The sequence below is a fragment of the Melanostigma gelatinosum genome (assembly GCF_949748355.1).
Source record: "Melanostigma gelatinosum genome assembly, chromosome: 9".
In the NCBI taxonomy this organism is placed as follows: domain Eukaryota; kingdom Metazoa; phylum Chordata; class Actinopteri; order Perciformes; family Zoarcidae; genus Melanostigma; species Melanostigma gelatinosum.
Genome location: NC_136642.1, coordinates 315001 through 333263, shown reverse-complemented (window position 1 = coordinate 333263; position 18263 = coordinate 315001). Strand labels below are relative to the sequence as shown.

Sequence of the window (18263 nt, the reverse complement as noted above, 5' to 3'; positions counted from 1 at the left end):
ACCTACAAAAAGCAAAGCATTCAGAAATATAGCACAGTGTGGATAATATATTGCTGATGATTTGAAGCTCAGTGCGTACCGTAGCAGACCGCACAGCTCTGGACCTTCTTCAGGTCAGCAGCCATGTTTTTACCCAGAACGGTGAAGATGGAGCGTCCCGAGTCGTCGACCTGAGGAGACACAGCAGCTGTGGTTATTAATCGGTTCATTCTAACAAACAGAAGATCTTAACATCCATCTCCAGAAAGAACAGTGTGATCTTGAACATGTTCTTCAACATATATATACATATATATATATATATATATATATATATATATATATATATATATATATATATATATATATAGATATATATATATAGATATATATATATATATATATATATATATATATATATATATATATATATATATATATATATATATATATATATCTATATATATATATATATATAGATATATATATATATATATCTATATATATATATATATATATATATACATACACACACAACATTTCAAACTCAAGACGGTAAATAACTGAACAGGTAGACGAAGGTCAGATGGAGTTGGACTTAATGTGTTTGGGGGCAACAGGAGCACAGAAGAGCTTTCTAACTGAAGCCAAAGAGAAATGATCACTTCACCTGACCCACCACACGTTTGTGACACAGAACCTTCTTTAAAAAAAACAAGTGGCAAGTGATTGGATGATCCATCTGTCAATCAAACTCCAACTGAAGCCAGTCAGAAGAAGAGATGTTTTCTCCATAGAAAAGCCTTCAGTGTCTTTGCTCTTCTTTAAATGAAGCCATGAAGTGATGCTACAGCAGCTACGCTAACCTCTTCAGGAGCCTCCATTGCTGTTTACAACCAACAGTCTCCTCACACACTTAAGCCCCGCCCCCAGCTGCCAGTCGCTCCTCACTGGACTCTGATTGGTCGGTGCTCTGGCTTACTGAACACAAACGCATTACTTGAAGCCTGACAAGATGGATTATGTTGACATTTGCAGTTTGTTGTGTCTTTCCGCCAAGTCACATCGAGACTTCTAGTCTGATTAAGGGATGATCTCCAACATGTGGTGTAGATTCAGACCCTGACGTTTGGATGTGATGCTTCTGAACTTCTGGACCAAACCTACCTGCAGGGCTCGACCGACAGCCGGAGCGTTCTTCAGAGATATGACTGCTGGGACGATGCCGAGGGCTCGGTACTCCATCACGGCGGTGATGATGTCATTAACGTCCTGTGACGGCCCGTTAGAGAGGAAGACCGCCACCTTCCTCATCATCACTCCCGCTCGGACGCGCTTGAAGACGTTCTGACCCACGAAGCGCATGGCGGCCCCCAGCTGGCGCCGGTTGGACGTCCTCTCCAGGGCGATGTTCTTCACGGACTCGATCAGCTCAGTCTTGCGGCGGTAGTCCTGGAAGCGGATCAGGTACTTGGTGTAGGCGCTGTAACCCACCACGGCCACGCGAGCGCCCGTCGGACAGTTGCTCTCTGAGACGGTGACGTCCTCCAGCAGGGACAAGAGGACGGAGCGCTGCCTCTCGAAGGCTGCCGGGGTCACGTCCTCTGACATGTCCAGACCCAACACCAGCTCGGTGGGGTAGGCCGGGCACTCGGACTGACCTGAACACCAACAAAGAAGAGTTCATGTTGAGGAGAAGAAAGTGAAGCTAAGGCCCCATCACTGTCCATACTGAGACACTCAGATGGGTTGTCCCGCGGTCCAACCGTCTCCCTCATAGACTTAATGCCGACATCCTGTTGGTGTTGTTCCCTAAACCTAACTATTGGTGTTGTTCCCTAAACCTAACTATTGGTGTTGTTCCCTAAACCTAACTGTTGGTGTTGTTCCCTAAACCTAACTGTAGAAGCCATTACTCGGATTTGTGTTTTACCTGTACATTCTATACTTTTGGGGAAATTATGGTCATGCTACTGATTGTACATCAAACCATGCTGGTTATGATTTACTGTTGAACCTGTTGGGACGTTACTGCCAAAATGATTGTGACACAATGATGACGTCAGGGGGCGTTGACTCTTTATGTAGACCTCACCTGAGGACGTGCAGGTGTGTTCGTTCGACTAGAGAGCGGAAGGGCTAACTATTTTTCAACCGCATTAAGCATTACGAAACCGCATTAGGAGACAAAGCGGGCTTTTCTGTTTAAGATCATTTCCATGTATGCTTCTGATGCTGTTCTCGAATAAAATAAAGTTTCGAAGTGACATTACGAGAGAATGCGCGTTAATCGACCGACCGCTCCTACAATAAGTTGAAAAATAGCTCATCAGAACGCCAGTCAACGTGGGCATGAGAGAAGGAGGCCCGGAGTCACGGTCGCTTGGATTGATCTGGACTGCGGCCAGGACGCCATTTCACCGGTACCGTGAGTAAACGAGTGGATGCGCTGTTTTCCGAACCTGGTTACGATCAAACATTAGAGTGACAAAGGAAACGAAGGAAATGTTTGATGAGCAGACAAATAAATCCATAAACTGCCTTTAAATTACGAAACCACTTAAACTATAAATGGCAGGACGCTGATCAATAGCGCTGCACGGAAACGGAAACAAAGCACGGCCGTGCGCATGAAAATAAATAAATAAAGAAGTAACCGAAAAACTAACGAATATTCCAACAAAAGGTGTCGGAATTACTTGGAAAAATTCCCTACAAACGAATATTAAAGGCTAAGAACGAACTGATGGCAGAAGGAAGTGAACGGGCAGTCACTGAAGCCGGTGTTACTGAGATGGACGCCGCACAACAAAGGAAAGCGTTTAAATCACTCAGCGCAACACGTAGAGGGAAACTCTCACACTGTACACGGAAAATGAATGAGATAAAAACAATGATGAAAGACGGTGCTGATGTTGACGATGTTAACGAAGCTGCAAATGAATTTCTAAGACTGCTGGATGAATTTAAAGTATCTCATGAATCTGTTCAGTTATTGCTGCCTGAGGATGTGAGAATGAATGAAACTTTGGACTGGTATGAGCCAAAAATGGCTGATTACGAAGCTTCTATGGCTAAAGTGGATCAATGGTTAACACCTCAGCCGGACCCACAGACTCTTGTGCAGGCTGGGGACAGTGTCTCACAGATTGGCTCAAGGAGTTCTAAAGGTTCCAAAAGGTCCAAATCTTCATCTGTGGTTTCAGCACGCATGAAGGTAGCTGCAGACAAAGCTGTTCTGCAGGCCAGAGCTGAGGCTCTTAAAAGGAAACATGAGCTGGAAACGGAGATGCACCAGCTGGGTTTAAAAATGGAAACGGAGAAGCATCAACTAAGTTTAAGAATGGAGTCTCTTGACTTGGAAGCAAACATTGCTGCAGCTGATGCGAGGCTCAAGGCTCTGGAGGAATTTGAAAATGATGAAGCATCAGAACCCGGAAAAGAAAGGGAAGAACGGATAGATGAATCTGACAAAACGGAAGAAAGCCTAGCACAGCTGGAGTATGCACAGATGGGAACCATACCTAAAACACCATTACAGAGATTGATGCACGTTCGGTACCGACCACTAACTGGAATCACAAGACCGTCTGAACAACAACCAAGAGCAACAAACCCTCACACAAGCAGAGCTGTGGTTTCTGATGGACCACGCAGACGAGGCGAATCCACTCCCAGAAGTGAAATGGCTCAGAGCGTCGATCTCACAAACATTATACAAAGACAGACAGACTTGACGGACCTGCTAGTGATGCAGCAGAAGGAATCTAAACTCCCAAGAAGGGAGGTTCCGGTGTTTGACGGCGATCCTCTCGCTTTCAGGCCATTTATGAAGGCTTTTAAGCACAACATCGAGGACAAAACCAACAGTGACGAGGATCGACTGTACTTCCTGGAACAGTATACTGCTGGACAGCCAAAGGAACTAGTTCAAAGCTGCTTTCACATGAACGCCACGACTGGTTACGAGGAAGCAAAGCGCCTGCTTAAATATCACTTTGGTGATGATTTCAAAGTCATATCTGCATACGTTGAAAAGGCTTTGAACTGGAACCAAATACGAACGGATGATGGAAAGGCACTTCATAGCTACGCCCTCTATCTAAGAGGCTGTGGTAATGCAGTTCAGGACCTCCCATACAGGTCAGAGCTGGACTCGCCATCTAACATGAAAAGGCTTGTTTTCAAACTCCCATTTAAACTTCGAGAGAAATGGCGGTCTGCTGTATGTGACATCACTGAAAGAACACAGCAGAGACCTACATTCCATGACCTTGTTCGGTTTATGGAAAAACAGGTCAGAATCATTCAAGATCCCGTCTTCGGGGATATCCAGGACCCTGCCGGAAGCACAAATGAGAGAATATCCAAAAGAGACTTACCATATATGAGAGCTAGCAGCAAGAAAAGCTTTGCTACGACTGTTGTGCCCAAGACAGAAACCAACAAGAACCCTAATGCACGGGAAGGGGCAGACAGACCAGAGGGCAGTCGTACAGCCATGGACGCTTTCGTCAAGCCCTGTGCCTTTTGTAAAGGAAATCATGTGATGGAAACATGTGAAATAATAGCAAAGATTCCCCACAAGGAGAAAATTGAGCTGCTAAAGAAAAATGGACTGTGTTTTGCCTGCTTGGTCAAAGGTCATATGAGTAAAGAATGCAAGAAACGTCTCGTGTGTCGTTCCTGTGAGAAGAAACATCCCACGGTCTTGCATATAGAGAACTTTACTCCAGGAAGTACCAAGCCAACAGCTAAGCATGACTCAGACACCAGGAGCAATTACATTGCTAGAGTTTTATCAGCAGCCCAAACAGTGGACAGAACCACAGACTACAAGTTAGCAGTGGTACCTGTAAAGATAAAGGCACATAAAGGCAGCTGTTTGATAGAAACCTATGCATTTCTAGACCCTGGAAGCACTGCTACCTTTGTCACGGAAAACCTGATGGAACAGTTGTCCGTCCGAGGAAAGAAAACAGAGATCTTACTCCGAACAATGGGTCATGAAAAGCCTGTGAAAACCCAAGCAATAAGAGGACTGGAAGTATGCAGCCTGGATGGCAACAGCTTCATAGAGCTTCCTGAAGTCTTCACCCAAGATGCCATTCCTGTCAGTCAAGAGAACATTCCTACAGAAATGGACATAAAAGGATGCTCTTATCTAAAGGGGGTCCAACTAAGAACCATCAAGGCTGAGGTAGGCCTATTGATCGGTGCAAATGTCCCAAAGGCTATGGAGCCACTGAGAGTGATCAACAGCCAAGGGGAAGGGCCCTACGCAGTCCTAACAAGCCTAGGTTGGACTATAAATGGACCACTCTGCAGTACTGCACCTATGGATGAGCATGGTCGACCACAGATAACGTCCAATAGAATATCAGTGGCCAAGCTGGAAGAGCTCCTGATACACCAATATAACCAGGACTTCTCAGAATTGGCCTACAATGAAAAACAAGAACACTCATTTGAAGATAAGAAATTCCTACAAGTGATGAACAACTCAGTCAAAAGGAAAGAAGGCCACTACGAAATACGACTTCCGTTCCGCCAGGATAACATCAGCCTGCCAAACAACAGGAAAATGGCAGAACAAAGAGTATTAAATCTTGCCCGCAGATTCCAGAAAGATGAAGCCTTTCGGAAAGACTATAATGGCTTCATGAGTGATGTCTTGAGGAAAGGACATGCAGAAGGAGTGCCAGAGGAACAGCTCCCTCGGAAAGATGGAAGACTGTGGTACATCCCTCACCATGGTGTCTACCACAAAAGGAAAAAGACAATCCGGGTGGTGTTCGACTGTACCTCCTCATTCCAAGGAACTTCGCTGAATCAGGAGCTGCTACAGGGTCCTGACCTTACGAACACCTTGCTGGGTGTACTCCTCAGATTCCGACAGGAGCCAGTAGCAGTGATGGGGGACATCGAAGGAATGTTCCATCAAGTAAGAATACCTAAACATGATGTGGACTTCCTCAGATTCCTGTGGTGGCCAGACGGCGACACCAACCAACCGCTAGCAGAGTACCGGATGACGGTGCATCTCTTTGGAGCGGTCTCATCCCCGAGCTGCGCCAATTTCGCACTGAAGCGAACAGCCGATGATAATGAAGGAAAGTGTAGTGCTGAAGTTCTCAACACCATTCGTCACAACTTCTATGTAGACGACTGCCTCAAATCTGTCCGAAGCGAGAGCCAGGCAATCTGCCTGGTGAAAGAGCTCAGATCAGTATGCACCACAGGTGGATTTAGACTCACCAAATGGACCAGTAACAGTCGAGCAGTCCTTGCCTCTGTAGCAGCTGAAGAGAGGGCAAAAGAGGTCAAAGATCTAGACCTCGACAAAGACAAACTGCCCATAGAAAGGGCTCTTGGCATGCGATGGGACATTGAGTCAGACACGTTCTTCTTCTCGATCACCCCGAAACAACAATCGGTCACCCGCAGAAGCATTTTGTCTGTGTTGAACTCAGTATACGATCCTCTTGGGTTCATAGCACCAGTCATGCTGACAGGGAAAGGAATACTGCAGGACCTGTGCAAGCTGAATTGTGGATGGGATGAATCGATACCAACTGCTTACACAGAGAGATGGAAGGAGTGGCTTAAAGATCTTAACCTGATTTCCAGTCTAAGAATCAAGAGATGCTTTAAGCCACCAGATTTTGAAGTTACTAGAGCACAGATGCACCACTTCTGCGATGCAAGTGAAAGAGGTTACGGGACAGTCAGCTATTTGAAGCTGACCAGTAACAACGGACTACCTCACATTGTGTTTGTGATCGGGAAGGCAAGAGTTGCACCTTTAAAGGTGGTGACAATCCCAAGACTGGAGCTTGCCAGTGCAGTCCTCGCTGCTAGGATGGACAGGATGTTAAGGAGAGAGCTCGAGTCAACCCTCGGAGACTCAGTTTTCTGGACCGACAGCACCGCCGTATTGAAATATATCCAAAATGACGCCAGAAGGTTTCAGACCTACGTGGCTAACAGAGTGACCACTATTCGGGATCTGACACACAAAGGCCAATGGCGCCACATAAAGACTGGACTCAACCCTGCAGACAATGCATCAAGAGGCATGAAAGTTGAGAAGTTCCTTCAAGAAGGACACTGGCTGAGGGGTCCAAATTTTCTGATGCAACCGGAAACAGACTGGCCAGTGATCCGGGTACCACCCACACTGTCCCACGGTGACCCGGAGGTCAGGAAGGTGGCTGGAGCTTTCACTACAAGTGCACGGCAGATTCAAAGTCCACTGACTCGTCTTATTGAGCACTTCTCATCATGGGACCAATTGATTCGATCATCAGCCTGGCTCTTAAAATTCAAAGAACGTCTGAGACAATTGAACCTAAAAAAGAAAAAAACGAGTGACTCCGACCCACCTAGGTCACGGCTGTCGGTGGAGGATTTAAGCAAGGCCGAACAAGCACTTGTGTCCTACGTTCAACAACAATCCTTCCAGGATGAGGTGACCTCTCTACAAAAGGGCTTACCCGTAAAGAGAAACAGTAGGATCTACAGACTAGATCCCATCCTCCAACAGGGAATCCTGAGACTTGGCGGCAGACTAAGCAAGCTGGCAATGCCAGAGGAAACCAAACATCCTGCCATTTTGCCCAAGGACAATCACCTGTCAAAGATACTGCTACACCACACACACGCCTCAATGGGTCATTGTGGAAGAAATCAAATGATCGCAAAACTCAGAACAAAATACTGGAACCTTAGAGCAAATTCCGCTGCAAGAAGGATAACACGGGATTGTGTACTCTGCAGGAGATGGCATGGCACCGCAATGACACAAAGGATGTCCGACCTACCTCTTCACAGGATAACACCTGACTTGCCACCCTTTACCCATACGGGACTGTACTACTTTGGCCCCATAGAAGTCAAGCGTGGCCGCAGCAAAGTAAAAAGATATGGAGCCTTGTTTACGTGCCTCTCATGCAGAGCCGTACACCTGGAGATGGCCTACTCAATGGATACAGACTCCTGCATTTCTGCACTCCGACGTTTTATCTGCAGACGAGGCCAAGTGAAGGAGATTGTTTCTGACAACGGCACAAATTTCGTTGGGGCAGAACGAGAGCTTCGCGAAGCATTTACCCACCTTGACCTCAGCAAAATCCAGCATTCGATGCACGCTGTAGGTATCAAATGGACATTCAATCCACCCTATGGTCCTCATCATGGAGGTGTATGGGAGTGGCTCATCCGGATAATCAAAAAGATTCTCTACTCCATCACGATGGAAACAGACCCAATATATAGCTGATCTCTTCTGGAAACGCTGGACACGAGAGTACCTCCCATTGCTACAGGAGAGGCAGAAATGGAATGAAACTAAAAGGAACCTAAAGCATGGAGACATAGTGCTGATCATTGATGAGAGCTCACCACGCAACTCCTGGCCCATGGGCAGAATCACGGAAATCTTCCCCGACAAAAAAGGACATGTACGTCGAGTCAAGATCAGGACACAAAATGGCACCTTGGAAAGGCCCATCACAAAGCTGTGCCTTCTACAGAACATGACCTGATGAGACAAGTCCCTTGGCCCTTTTTTGTATTTGACACCTGAAGAGACTTTAGTTGAACCTTTTCTCTCTTTTTTCTTATCCTTTTCTCAAGAACTTTTTTCTTCGTTGAACCTTTTGCCGAAATCTTATGAACTTGTTTGGCGAAATGGACTCGCGGAAACTAAATGGATTACATTTTTTGGCTTATTTTTGAAATTCCATGGACACGTGATAGTTTTGAATATTGTCACAAAGGACTCTTAAGAATAGGCTTCCTATGTATAAATGTATGAATTGCCCTATACCGGTCAATTAGGGGCCGGAGTGTAGAAGCCATTACTCGGATTTGTGTTTTACCTGTACATTCTATACTTTTGGGGAAATTATGGTCATGCTACTGATTGTACATCAAACCATGCTGGTTATGATTTACTGTTGAACCTGTTGGGACGTTACTGCCAAAATGATTGTGACACAATGATGACGTCAGGGGGCGTTGACTCTTTATGTAGACCTCACCTGAGGACGTGCAGGTGTGTTCGTTCGACTAGAGAGCGGAAGGGCTAACTATTTTTCAACCGCATTAAGCATTACGAAACCGCATTAGGAGACAAAGCGGGCTTTTCTGTTTAAGATCATTTCCATGTATGCTTCTGATGCTGTTCTCGAATAAAATAAAGTTTCGAAGTGACATTACGAGAGAATGCGCGTTAATCGACCGACCGCTCCTACACTAACTGTTGGCGTTGTTCCCTAAACCTAACTATTGGTGTTGTTCCCTAAACCTAACTATTGGTGTTGTTCCCTAAACCTAACTGTTGGTGTTGTTCCCTAAATTTAACTGTTGGTGTTGTTCCCTAAACCTAACTGTTGGTGTTGTTCCCTAAACCTAACTGTTGGTGTTGTTCCCTAAATGTAACTGTTGGCGTTGTTCCCTAAACCTAACTGTTGGTGTTGTTCCCTAAATTTAACTGTTGGTGTTGTTCCCTAAACCTAACTGTTGGTGTTGTTCCCTAAACCTAACTGTTGGCGTTGTTCCCTAAACCTAACTGTTGGCGTTGTTCCCTAAACCTAACTGTTGGCGTTGTTCCCTAAACCTAACTGTTGGCGTTGTTCCCTAAACCTAACTGTTGGCGTTGTTCCCTAAACCTAACTGTTGGCGTTGTTCCCTAAACCTAACTGTTGGCGTTGTTCCCTAAACCTAACTGTTGGCGTTGTTCCCTAAACCTAACTGTTGGCGTTGTTCCCTAAACCTAACTGTTGGCGTTGTTCCCTAAACCTAACTGTTGGCGTTGTTCCCTAAACCTAACTGTTGGCGTTGTTCCCTAAACCTAACTGTTGGTGTTGTTCCCTAAACCTAACTGTTGGCTTTGTTCCCTAAACCTAACTGTTGGCGTTGTTCCCTAAACCTAACTGTACAGCATGATGTTCATTTAGTACATTATGGTCCATTTAGAGTCAAACAGACCATAAAGCAGGGGATGCTTTAGGGCGGGCTGCATGCTGATTGACAGGTCGACACAGAGTGTCACAGTGTGTTTTCACTTCATCAAAGTTAATTATGACATTTTAGCCCTAAAGTTGTTACAGGTAACATTTTGTTGTACTTAGCTCCGCCCTCTCGTGTCACTTCTGGTTCCCGACAAATAAAAAAAGCAAAACCAAGATGTTTAAACCAAAAAAGGTTCAAAGGTGAATGACTGGAGAGTAAACTGGACTTTTCTCTTCTACTCACCAGACAAACTGGAGATGATACATACCGTGGTAACAAGCTGTGTGGAGGACAAATAATATTTGTGTCAACATGTAGAGTCAGTAAACATAAAGAGATTTTATGGAGTATTGATGAAGTATTGATAGACTTCTTGTCATAAAACTTCAAGTCAGTAGTATGAAGTGTCTAAATCACAAACACATTGAAACACTCACCACAGTTGTCTCTGATGTAGCTGATCAGCTGACAATCCTGATAAAACACAGAATATGTAAATATGTATTTAATGTTCCCTTAACGTTGGCAGGTCGAGGGAATGTAAGACAGACTTACAGGAGCAGTTAAAGTACTCGGATCCTTTACTTCAGTAAAAGTATGAATACACACTGTGAAAATACTCCACTACAAATGAAAGTCCTGCATTCAAAACCTGACTGAAGTAAAAGTATGTAAATGTCGTAAAGGTAGAAGTAAAATGTTCCCATTCCATCATTGACTTACAGTCATTCCTTTGCTTCCAGGAGGACCTCTGGGACCCTGAAAGAAGGATGACATCATTATTATGTCATAGTGTTATCTTCCGCCTCGTGTCTCTGATGACGAATGAAACAAAACTCTGACTTTGTGTCCTGGATGACCCAGTTCTCCAGGCCTGCCTGAAGCTCCCGGACCGCCTGAGTTCCCCTAGATCCACCACAACCAGAATTAAAAAGTCACAGAACAAGAAAAAACATTCAGAAATAAGAAATAAATGAGAGGCATGTTGTGGCTCACCCCTCGACCTTGGTTCCCTTTAGGCCCGGGGTAGCCTTTGGGTCCCTCCAGACCGTTCTCACCCTGAACACACAAGAGAAAACGGACTGAGCCATCTGGCCTCCAACAAGCTTCTTCTTCTTCTTTCTTCTTCTTCTTCTTCTTCTTCTTCTTCTTCTTCTTCTTCTTCTTCTTCATGTTTGATTCAGATCTCAGTTCTTAGAAAAAAGGATGGACTCACCTGTAGACCAAGGTAACCAGGGAAACCAGGATCTCCCTGTAAAGAGAAGGTAAGAAGTACGTTTGATTAATTTGTATTGTATCAGAACAGAAGGTATTTAATATATTGATAGGACTTTACTGTCAGGTTTTAGTGGCGTCTTTGTGATGGCTGTAAAAAATGAAATAGAAATGATGGAAATTTCAGAAAAAGTCAAAATATAGTGAAGAAAATCTCTCGGCTGAGGTGGAAAAGTGAAACCGAAGCAGACACCTCTTCTTCTTCTGTGGTGCTTTAACGGCACCAACCAGCTGTTTTTATGTATTAAACTGACATATTCACACAATGAAACCAGACTTCTATCGTAATGGTCTCATGTTCACGTTGGGGTTTCGTTGGTCCAGCTCTACCTTGGCTCCTTCGGGTCCTCGAAGTCCGTAACCGTCTTTTCCGTCTTGACCCTGAGATGCGGGAAACATGGTCAGACTCACCGATTGAACTATAAACTCACAGTATTCACAACGATAATCAGCTCCTTACCGCCATTCCTCTGGGCCCCCGTGATCCAGGAGCTCCCTTCACACCCGGCTCTCCTGGTTGGCCCTTTAACAACAACAACAACAACAATGGAGTAATTTAGGTGATCCTTCTGACTCCATTATCTGGTCAACATGTTAATGTGTCCAACATTTTGGTTCATGACTAGGGGTGTAACGGTTCACAGAATGCACGGTTGGGTACGATACAGTGGAGCCACGGTTCGGTACGTTTCGGTTCAGTAGAAAACTATAAATGCAGAGAAATGTACTTGATTTTAAAATATATTTATTCATCACAACTAACATCATGAAGTTATTCTTTGACTTTGAACAATGATGCAACTATACCTGAGTGACCCATCTTCTGGGGTGTCTTCTTAGCAACACATCAGCATAAAAAACAAAAACTGCTCCTTAATGTGATGTAGTATTGTTACTTACATCTTGCTTACATCTTGTATTGTTACTTACATCTTGCAAAAGAGATTTTTCATCTCAATGGGACTACCTGGTTAAATAAAGGTTTAAAAAAAAAAAAAAAAAAGATTTATTTATTTTTTATTCAAACGTATTCGGTTCGTCATGCGTACCGAACCGTGAGCCTCGTCCTCATTCACTGGCTTTGTCCACGACGTCTGAACATTTTGGAAAGGCTACAGAGAAATGTAACCAATGTCTCAACATTTGGGACACGCCAAAGAACTGACCCAGGGTCTGTTTGGTTTTCATTTCTTCTTCTTCTGTTCATTTCCGGCAGACTAGGCAGAGGAAGTGCATCGCTGAAATGATCTTCCTCCGTAGGGAATCTAAGCCTCAGAGAAAGGGAGAGGAGAGAGGACTAGAGACCCTGATCCTTCATGTTAAAGGGACCAGCTGAGGTGGTTCAACATCGGATCAGGATCCTCCTAGACGGCTCCCTTTAGAGGTTTAACGGACACGTCCAAATCTAAAAAGAGGTCCCAAGGTAGACCCAGAACAAGCTGGAGGGATTCGATACCTCGTCTGGCCTGTGAACGTATCGGAGCTCCCGAGGAAGAGCTAGAAAGTGTTGAAGATATCTCGTATGTGCACGTAGCCTCGGACAAATAAAGCTGATTCTGATTGGATGATCATCGGGTATCCGTGACAACAGGCCAATACAACCAGAGCTATCACAGCCGGACTCGTCTTAATGTGGTGCGTTTGTTGATTCATCAGATGAGGCAGAAGGAAATGATGCCGCGCACCTTCTGTCCGTTAGCTCCACGACGTCCGGCTAATCCCGGGTCTCCAGCTGGTCCTGGTCCACCCTGCAGGAAGACCAACAGAGTCCAGAGTCCAGGACTGACATTAAAGATTCAGACCAGGTATAAAAACACGTTGACCTTTAAACACGATATACAGAACTATCTTTGAAGCTTGTTGAGACCTTTAAACTGACGACAAACAGTCATCAGGTACATTTGAGTTTGTTATTCAGCTTTAGGTGAGACCAAATACGACCAAATCAAAGAATTATATGAGCTAATAACTGAACCTCGTGTATTTTAATGAATCATTTTCACTCTGCTCATGAATGATGACGTCGGCTCTGTGCATAACAAACAGATCCATCATGAGGTCATGCTGCCAAATAATAATAATTGGCAGTTGGAACTTGTGATTATTATATAAGTGACGAAAGAAAAATCAAGTGAAAAAAGAAAAGTAAAAAAATATAACATGATAGAATGTATTGAGGTAAAAAAACAATCTGCCTCAAATTAAAGAAAAGTTTGACAGGAAGTAGGTGATAAAGACAGGACGTAGGTGAAGACAGGAAGTAGGTGATGAAGACAGGAAGTAGGTGATGAAGGGTACATCTCAAGTCTCTTAACTGCAGCCCCGTTTCCCTCACTTGGGTCCTTTCCTTGCATCCTAGTCCCTCCCACCAGGGATGCATGGAGGAAACCATGCAAGGAGAGAGGAACGAGGAAATATGTTTTAAGAGACATGAGACGTCCTTTCCTCTGAAGCGTCACGTGAAGCGACGTCTGTTTCTGATGACGGAGGATCAGCTGATCACAGCTGGATCAGCTGTCAGTCGCTTTAACAGCTGGAGAGACTTTAGATAAGTTAGTGTCTTCACATGATCACTGTACTTAATAACAGGAACTAATAATACTAATAACTAATAAAGACACACAGTGATCACCACTGTAGAGTGTTTCTCTCTGTAGTCTGTTAAACTGTGTTCTGTTTATAAGCTCAGGATCCATTTCTACCGGCGGAATGCGATCGTCTTATTTATGAATTATTTGCATCAGTACGTTTTGAAATTGTGACTGTGACGTCATTATTAAATAACCCAGAATATGATTATTGTTTCTATTAAATGATAAAACTCATCAAACACTCAGGAATGATGTAAAACGTGTTCTCTTAAGTACATATATATATAATAATATATATATATATATATATATATATATATATATATAATTATATATATATTTCGTCTCTCAGCTCTCTCTGACTTTAATTGAATTCATAATAAAGTTATTGAGGGAAACATCAGATCATGAAAACACAAATCTTTCTAATAAATGTAGAAAGTTGTTTGTGGTCCTTTTGTTGTTCAGACTACAATGAACATTTATTTAAACCAGATGTTGAATCAGAAGCCGAATCAAATATAAAGCTTGAGTTTATTCTGTGATCTGTCTTCACTCTGGTGTTAAACTCAGTCAGTCAGTCCGATCGGCTGCAGCGTCCAATCACATGACAGATGAACAATGAGGGGGCGTGTCGGCCGGTAAAAGACTTCCTGGAAGTCTGTTCTCGTGGGTCCTCGCTCACGGCTCCTCCGAGCTCCATCCTCCATCCTCCATCCTCCATCCTCCATCCTCAGAGCTACATAGAGCTTTGGGACGGCCATCAATATGGCCGTGCAGAAACAACTTCCGGTTCAAGCGAGGATCGAGGAGCGAGGAAACGACAATTAAGAGACTTGAGAAGCATCCGAAGACTGGAAGTAGGTGATGAGGACAGGAAGTAGATGAAGACAGGAAGTAGGTGAAGACAGGAAGTAGGTGATGAAGACCGGACGTATGTGTTAAAGACAGGAAGTAGATGAAGACAGGAAGTAGGCGAAGACAGGACGACGGCGGTCACCACCTACTTCCTGTCCAGGACATTAACGTCTCTCTCTCATCTTTGAATAATTTAAGTGTTTTTTGTTTTATGACTCTCGGTCCACCAGCTGTGATTCTGGTTCGGATCAAACCAGAAGGTGTGAAATGGCCCTGAAGTCCTGGTGCACTTTGAGAGACTTTTCATCGTACCGATCGTTTCCTAAATCAGCGTCATTGTAAAACAACTAATCCACAGTCCTGATTTGGTTTTGAACACAACCACACTAAATTGAGTTGGACAAATACAGGAGGACGATGATGAGGTGATGCACCGACCTGAGGTCCAGCAAGGCCAGAGAGTCCTTTTGGTCCACGATCATCGTTTGTTCCTCTGCTTCCCTGCAGAGACAACATGGACTGCTTGAGGACACTTGAAGAAACAACTGGGACGTCTTATTGATATGTTCATATCTGTCATTTTTATCTGTGTGACAGAAAGAAGGTTCACAGCATTTCCTTTTCTCCTTGTGCAAGATTCCCACATGGTTTCCATTTCACTAAACAGCTCCACTGAATTTCTCCGGAAGTCTGTCCGTGTGCCAAGACTCCCAAGTCTCACCTACCCGAACCCTCGCTGACCCATGTGGAGGCAATAGAAATGCTCCGATGTGCAGATATAAGAGCAGGTTTTGAAGTCGAAACAAACTATATTCCTGCCCACAAATCAGTGTACATACACTTGCAAATGTACTGGACTCTGTAATCCCCCCCCCCCAAAAAAAAGAAGAAAGTTTCCTCTATGTTTCTGCAACTTGTGCAAGATTCCCACATGGTTTCCATTTCACTAAACAGCTCCACAGAACTTCATGTTAATAAAACATCTGCAATCTGAATGATGCTATTTTAATCTGTGAGAAGAGTTTTCATTGAAGGAGAGAAGAAGTTTTCATGTGTGACAGAAAGAAGGTTCACAGCGTTTCCTTTTCTCCTTGTGCAAGATTCCCACATGGTTTCCATTTCACTAAACAGCTCCACTGAATTTCTCCGGAAGTCTGTCCGTGTGCCAAGACTCCCAAGTCTCACCTACCCGAACCCTCGCTGACCCATGTGGAGGCAATAGAAATGCTCTGTAATGCTTTTGCTGGTGCTGGTGTTGATGCTTTTGTTGGTTTTGGTGCTTTTGCTGGTGCTGGTGCTAGTCCTGGTGTGTTCACCTGCATGTAGTAAAGCATGTTAAAGTACCTAACGTGGTATGGATGAGATGATCCAGAGGAGAGAGCAGCTGTTCCTGTGACCTGTTAATCAGCTTCATGTTGGCAGCTGTTGTATGATCACTCACCTGAGGACCAGAAGCACCTGGGCTGCCCTGAAGTCCTGGATCCCCCGGGTCTCCAGGTAGCCCCTGTCGACAGACAGTATTTCAATGTGTAATGGATATTTAAAGCTTTGCATCAGAGTCCGGTGTTGTTGAGTTCCTCTCCTACCTTCTGCCCCAGAGAGCCTCTCCTCCCATCTGGACCCTGCACAGCAGAAAACACTCTGTCATCTGAGGACATTTAAATTTAGATTGTTCTGATTCACACAGACAGAGAACCAACACGTTCTGATTCACATATAGACTGAGAACCTAAACGCATTCCAAATGGTTTCAAAACTTTACCTGAGTACAAGAAGAGAAGTATTATCAGTAAAACGTACAGTGATGATATGACAGAATGGAGGTCAGAAATCTCACCGGGTTCCCGAGGCCTCCATCGCCACCTGCCCCCCCGTCCAGTCCAGATAATCCCTGTGTGAGGAAGAATACACTTTAGAACATCACATTACATAACAATCATTTAGCAGACGCTTTTTGTTCCAAAGCGATTTACAGTAAGTGTATTCAACATCGGTATTCAAGAGAACTACTCGTCACCAGACGTCATAAGTACATCTCCTTTTCTTAACAAGCATCTAAGAGCATAAACCAGAGCAAAAGTACAGAAACAAACTAATATGAATACAATAAGTGCAATAAGCTAGTATGGATACAGTAAGTGGTGAGTGAAGGCTCAGGTAGGCCTTCTTGAAGAGGTGAGTCTTCAGCCTGATGAAAGATGAGCAGTGACTCTGCTGTCCTGAGGTCAGTGGGGAGTTCATTCCACCACTGAGGGGTCAGGACAGGAAACAGACGCGACCGGGTCGATCGGCCGCAGGGACCTCTGAGCGACGGGGCGACCGATCGCCCCGAGGCAGCAGAGAGAAGAGGTCGGGTGGGGGTGTAGGGCTTGACCACGGCCTGGAGATATGAAGGAGCTGTTCCTTTCACTGCCCTGTAGGCTAGCACCAGAGTCTCACACTGGATGCTCTTACAGGAGCCAGTGGAGAGAACGGAGAAGGGAAGTTGTGGGAGAACTTGGGGCGATTGAACACCAGGCGAGCTGCAGCTTTCTGGACAAGCTCCAGAGGTCTGATGGCCGACGCAGGAGCTCCGGCAAGTAGTGAGCTGCAGTAGTCCAGGCGGGAGATGACCAGAGCCTGGATGATCACCTGCACCGTCTCCTCAGTGAGGAAGTGAATCCTCCTGATGCTGTAGAGCAGGAATCTGCAGCAGCGTGTAACCGATGCAATGTTGGCTGAGAACGACAGTTGGTCGTCCAGGCTCACACCCAGGTTCCTCACAGTCTGAGTTGGCGTCACCACGGTATCATCAATGGTGATGGACGGGTCTCTGTGCGGGTAACCCTTCCCCGGGAGGAACAGTAGCTCGGTTTTGTCCAGGTTGAGCTTCAGGTGGTGTGTCATCATCCACTTCGAGATGTCAGCCAAGCACGCAGCGATGCCTCCACTCGAGTGTCACCGGGAGAAATGACAAGACCAGCTGGGTGTCATCGGCATAACAATGGTAAGAGAAGTCATGCGAGCGAATAACAGAACCCAGAGATGTTGTGTAGAGGGAGAAGAGAAGGGGGCCCAGGACTGAGCCTTGCGGAACCCCCGTAGTCAGCATGTGTGGTTCCGACACGGCCCCCCTCCATGTCAGCTGGTAGGATCGACCCGTCAGGTAGGATGCAAACAGGGAGAGTGCAGAGCCTGAGACGTCATCCCCTCGAGGGTGGAGAGGAGGATCTGGTGGTTCACAGTGTCAAACGTCACAGACAGGTCCAGGAGAATCAGGACGAGGAGAGAGAGTTAGCTCTCGCTGCGTGAAGCGACTCCGTCACCGCAAGGAGGGCTGTCTCAGTCCAGTGACCCACTTTGAACCCGGACTGGTGGGGGTCCAAGAGGCTGTTCTTTTGGAGATAGGAAGACAGTTGATTAAAGACAGAATGTTCAAGTGTTTTGGATAGAAGAGAAACTGGTCTGAAGTTCTTGACATCAGAGGGGTCAAATGATGTTTTCTTCAGAAGGGGGGTGACTCTGGCAGTCTTGAAAGCCTTGAGAAAGCATCCTGAAACAAGA

General features: G+C 45.1%; 1 protein-coding gene across 2 annotated transcripts in view; it reads right to left on the bottom strand.

Moving 5' to 3' along the window:
- Positions 1-18263, bottom strand: part of LOC306782447 (collagen alpha-6(VI) chain-like) — a 55948-nt gene that overhangs the window by 14372 nt on the left and 23313 nt on the right. For both annotated transcript variants that reach the window (XM_079275809.1, XM_079275810.1), the window contains exons 21-35: positions 16558-16611; positions 16307-16342; positions 16162-16224; positions 15159-15221; positions 12957-13019; positions 11732-11794; positions 11602-11652; positions 11213-11248; positions 10993-11055; positions 10840-10902; positions 10720-10755; positions 10434-10470; positions 10265-10276; positions 1147-1640; positions 80-170 (exon numbers count right to left, since the gene is read on the bottom strand). In XM_079275809.1, the coding sequence (XP_079131935.1) occupies positions 80-170; positions 1147-1640; positions 10265-10276; positions 10434-10470; positions 10720-10755; positions 10840-10902; positions 10993-11055; positions 11213-11248; positions 11602-11652; positions 11732-11794; positions 12957-13019; positions 15159-15221; positions 16162-16224; positions 16307-16342; positions 16558-16611 (1225 nt within the window). The remainder of the gene's footprint in view (positions 1-79; positions 171-1146; positions 1641-10264; positions 10277-10433; positions 10471-10719; positions 10756-10839; positions 10903-10992; positions 11056-11212; positions 11249-11601; positions 11653-11731; positions 11795-12956; positions 13020-15158; positions 15222-16161; positions 16225-16306; positions 16343-16557; positions 16612-18263) is intronic.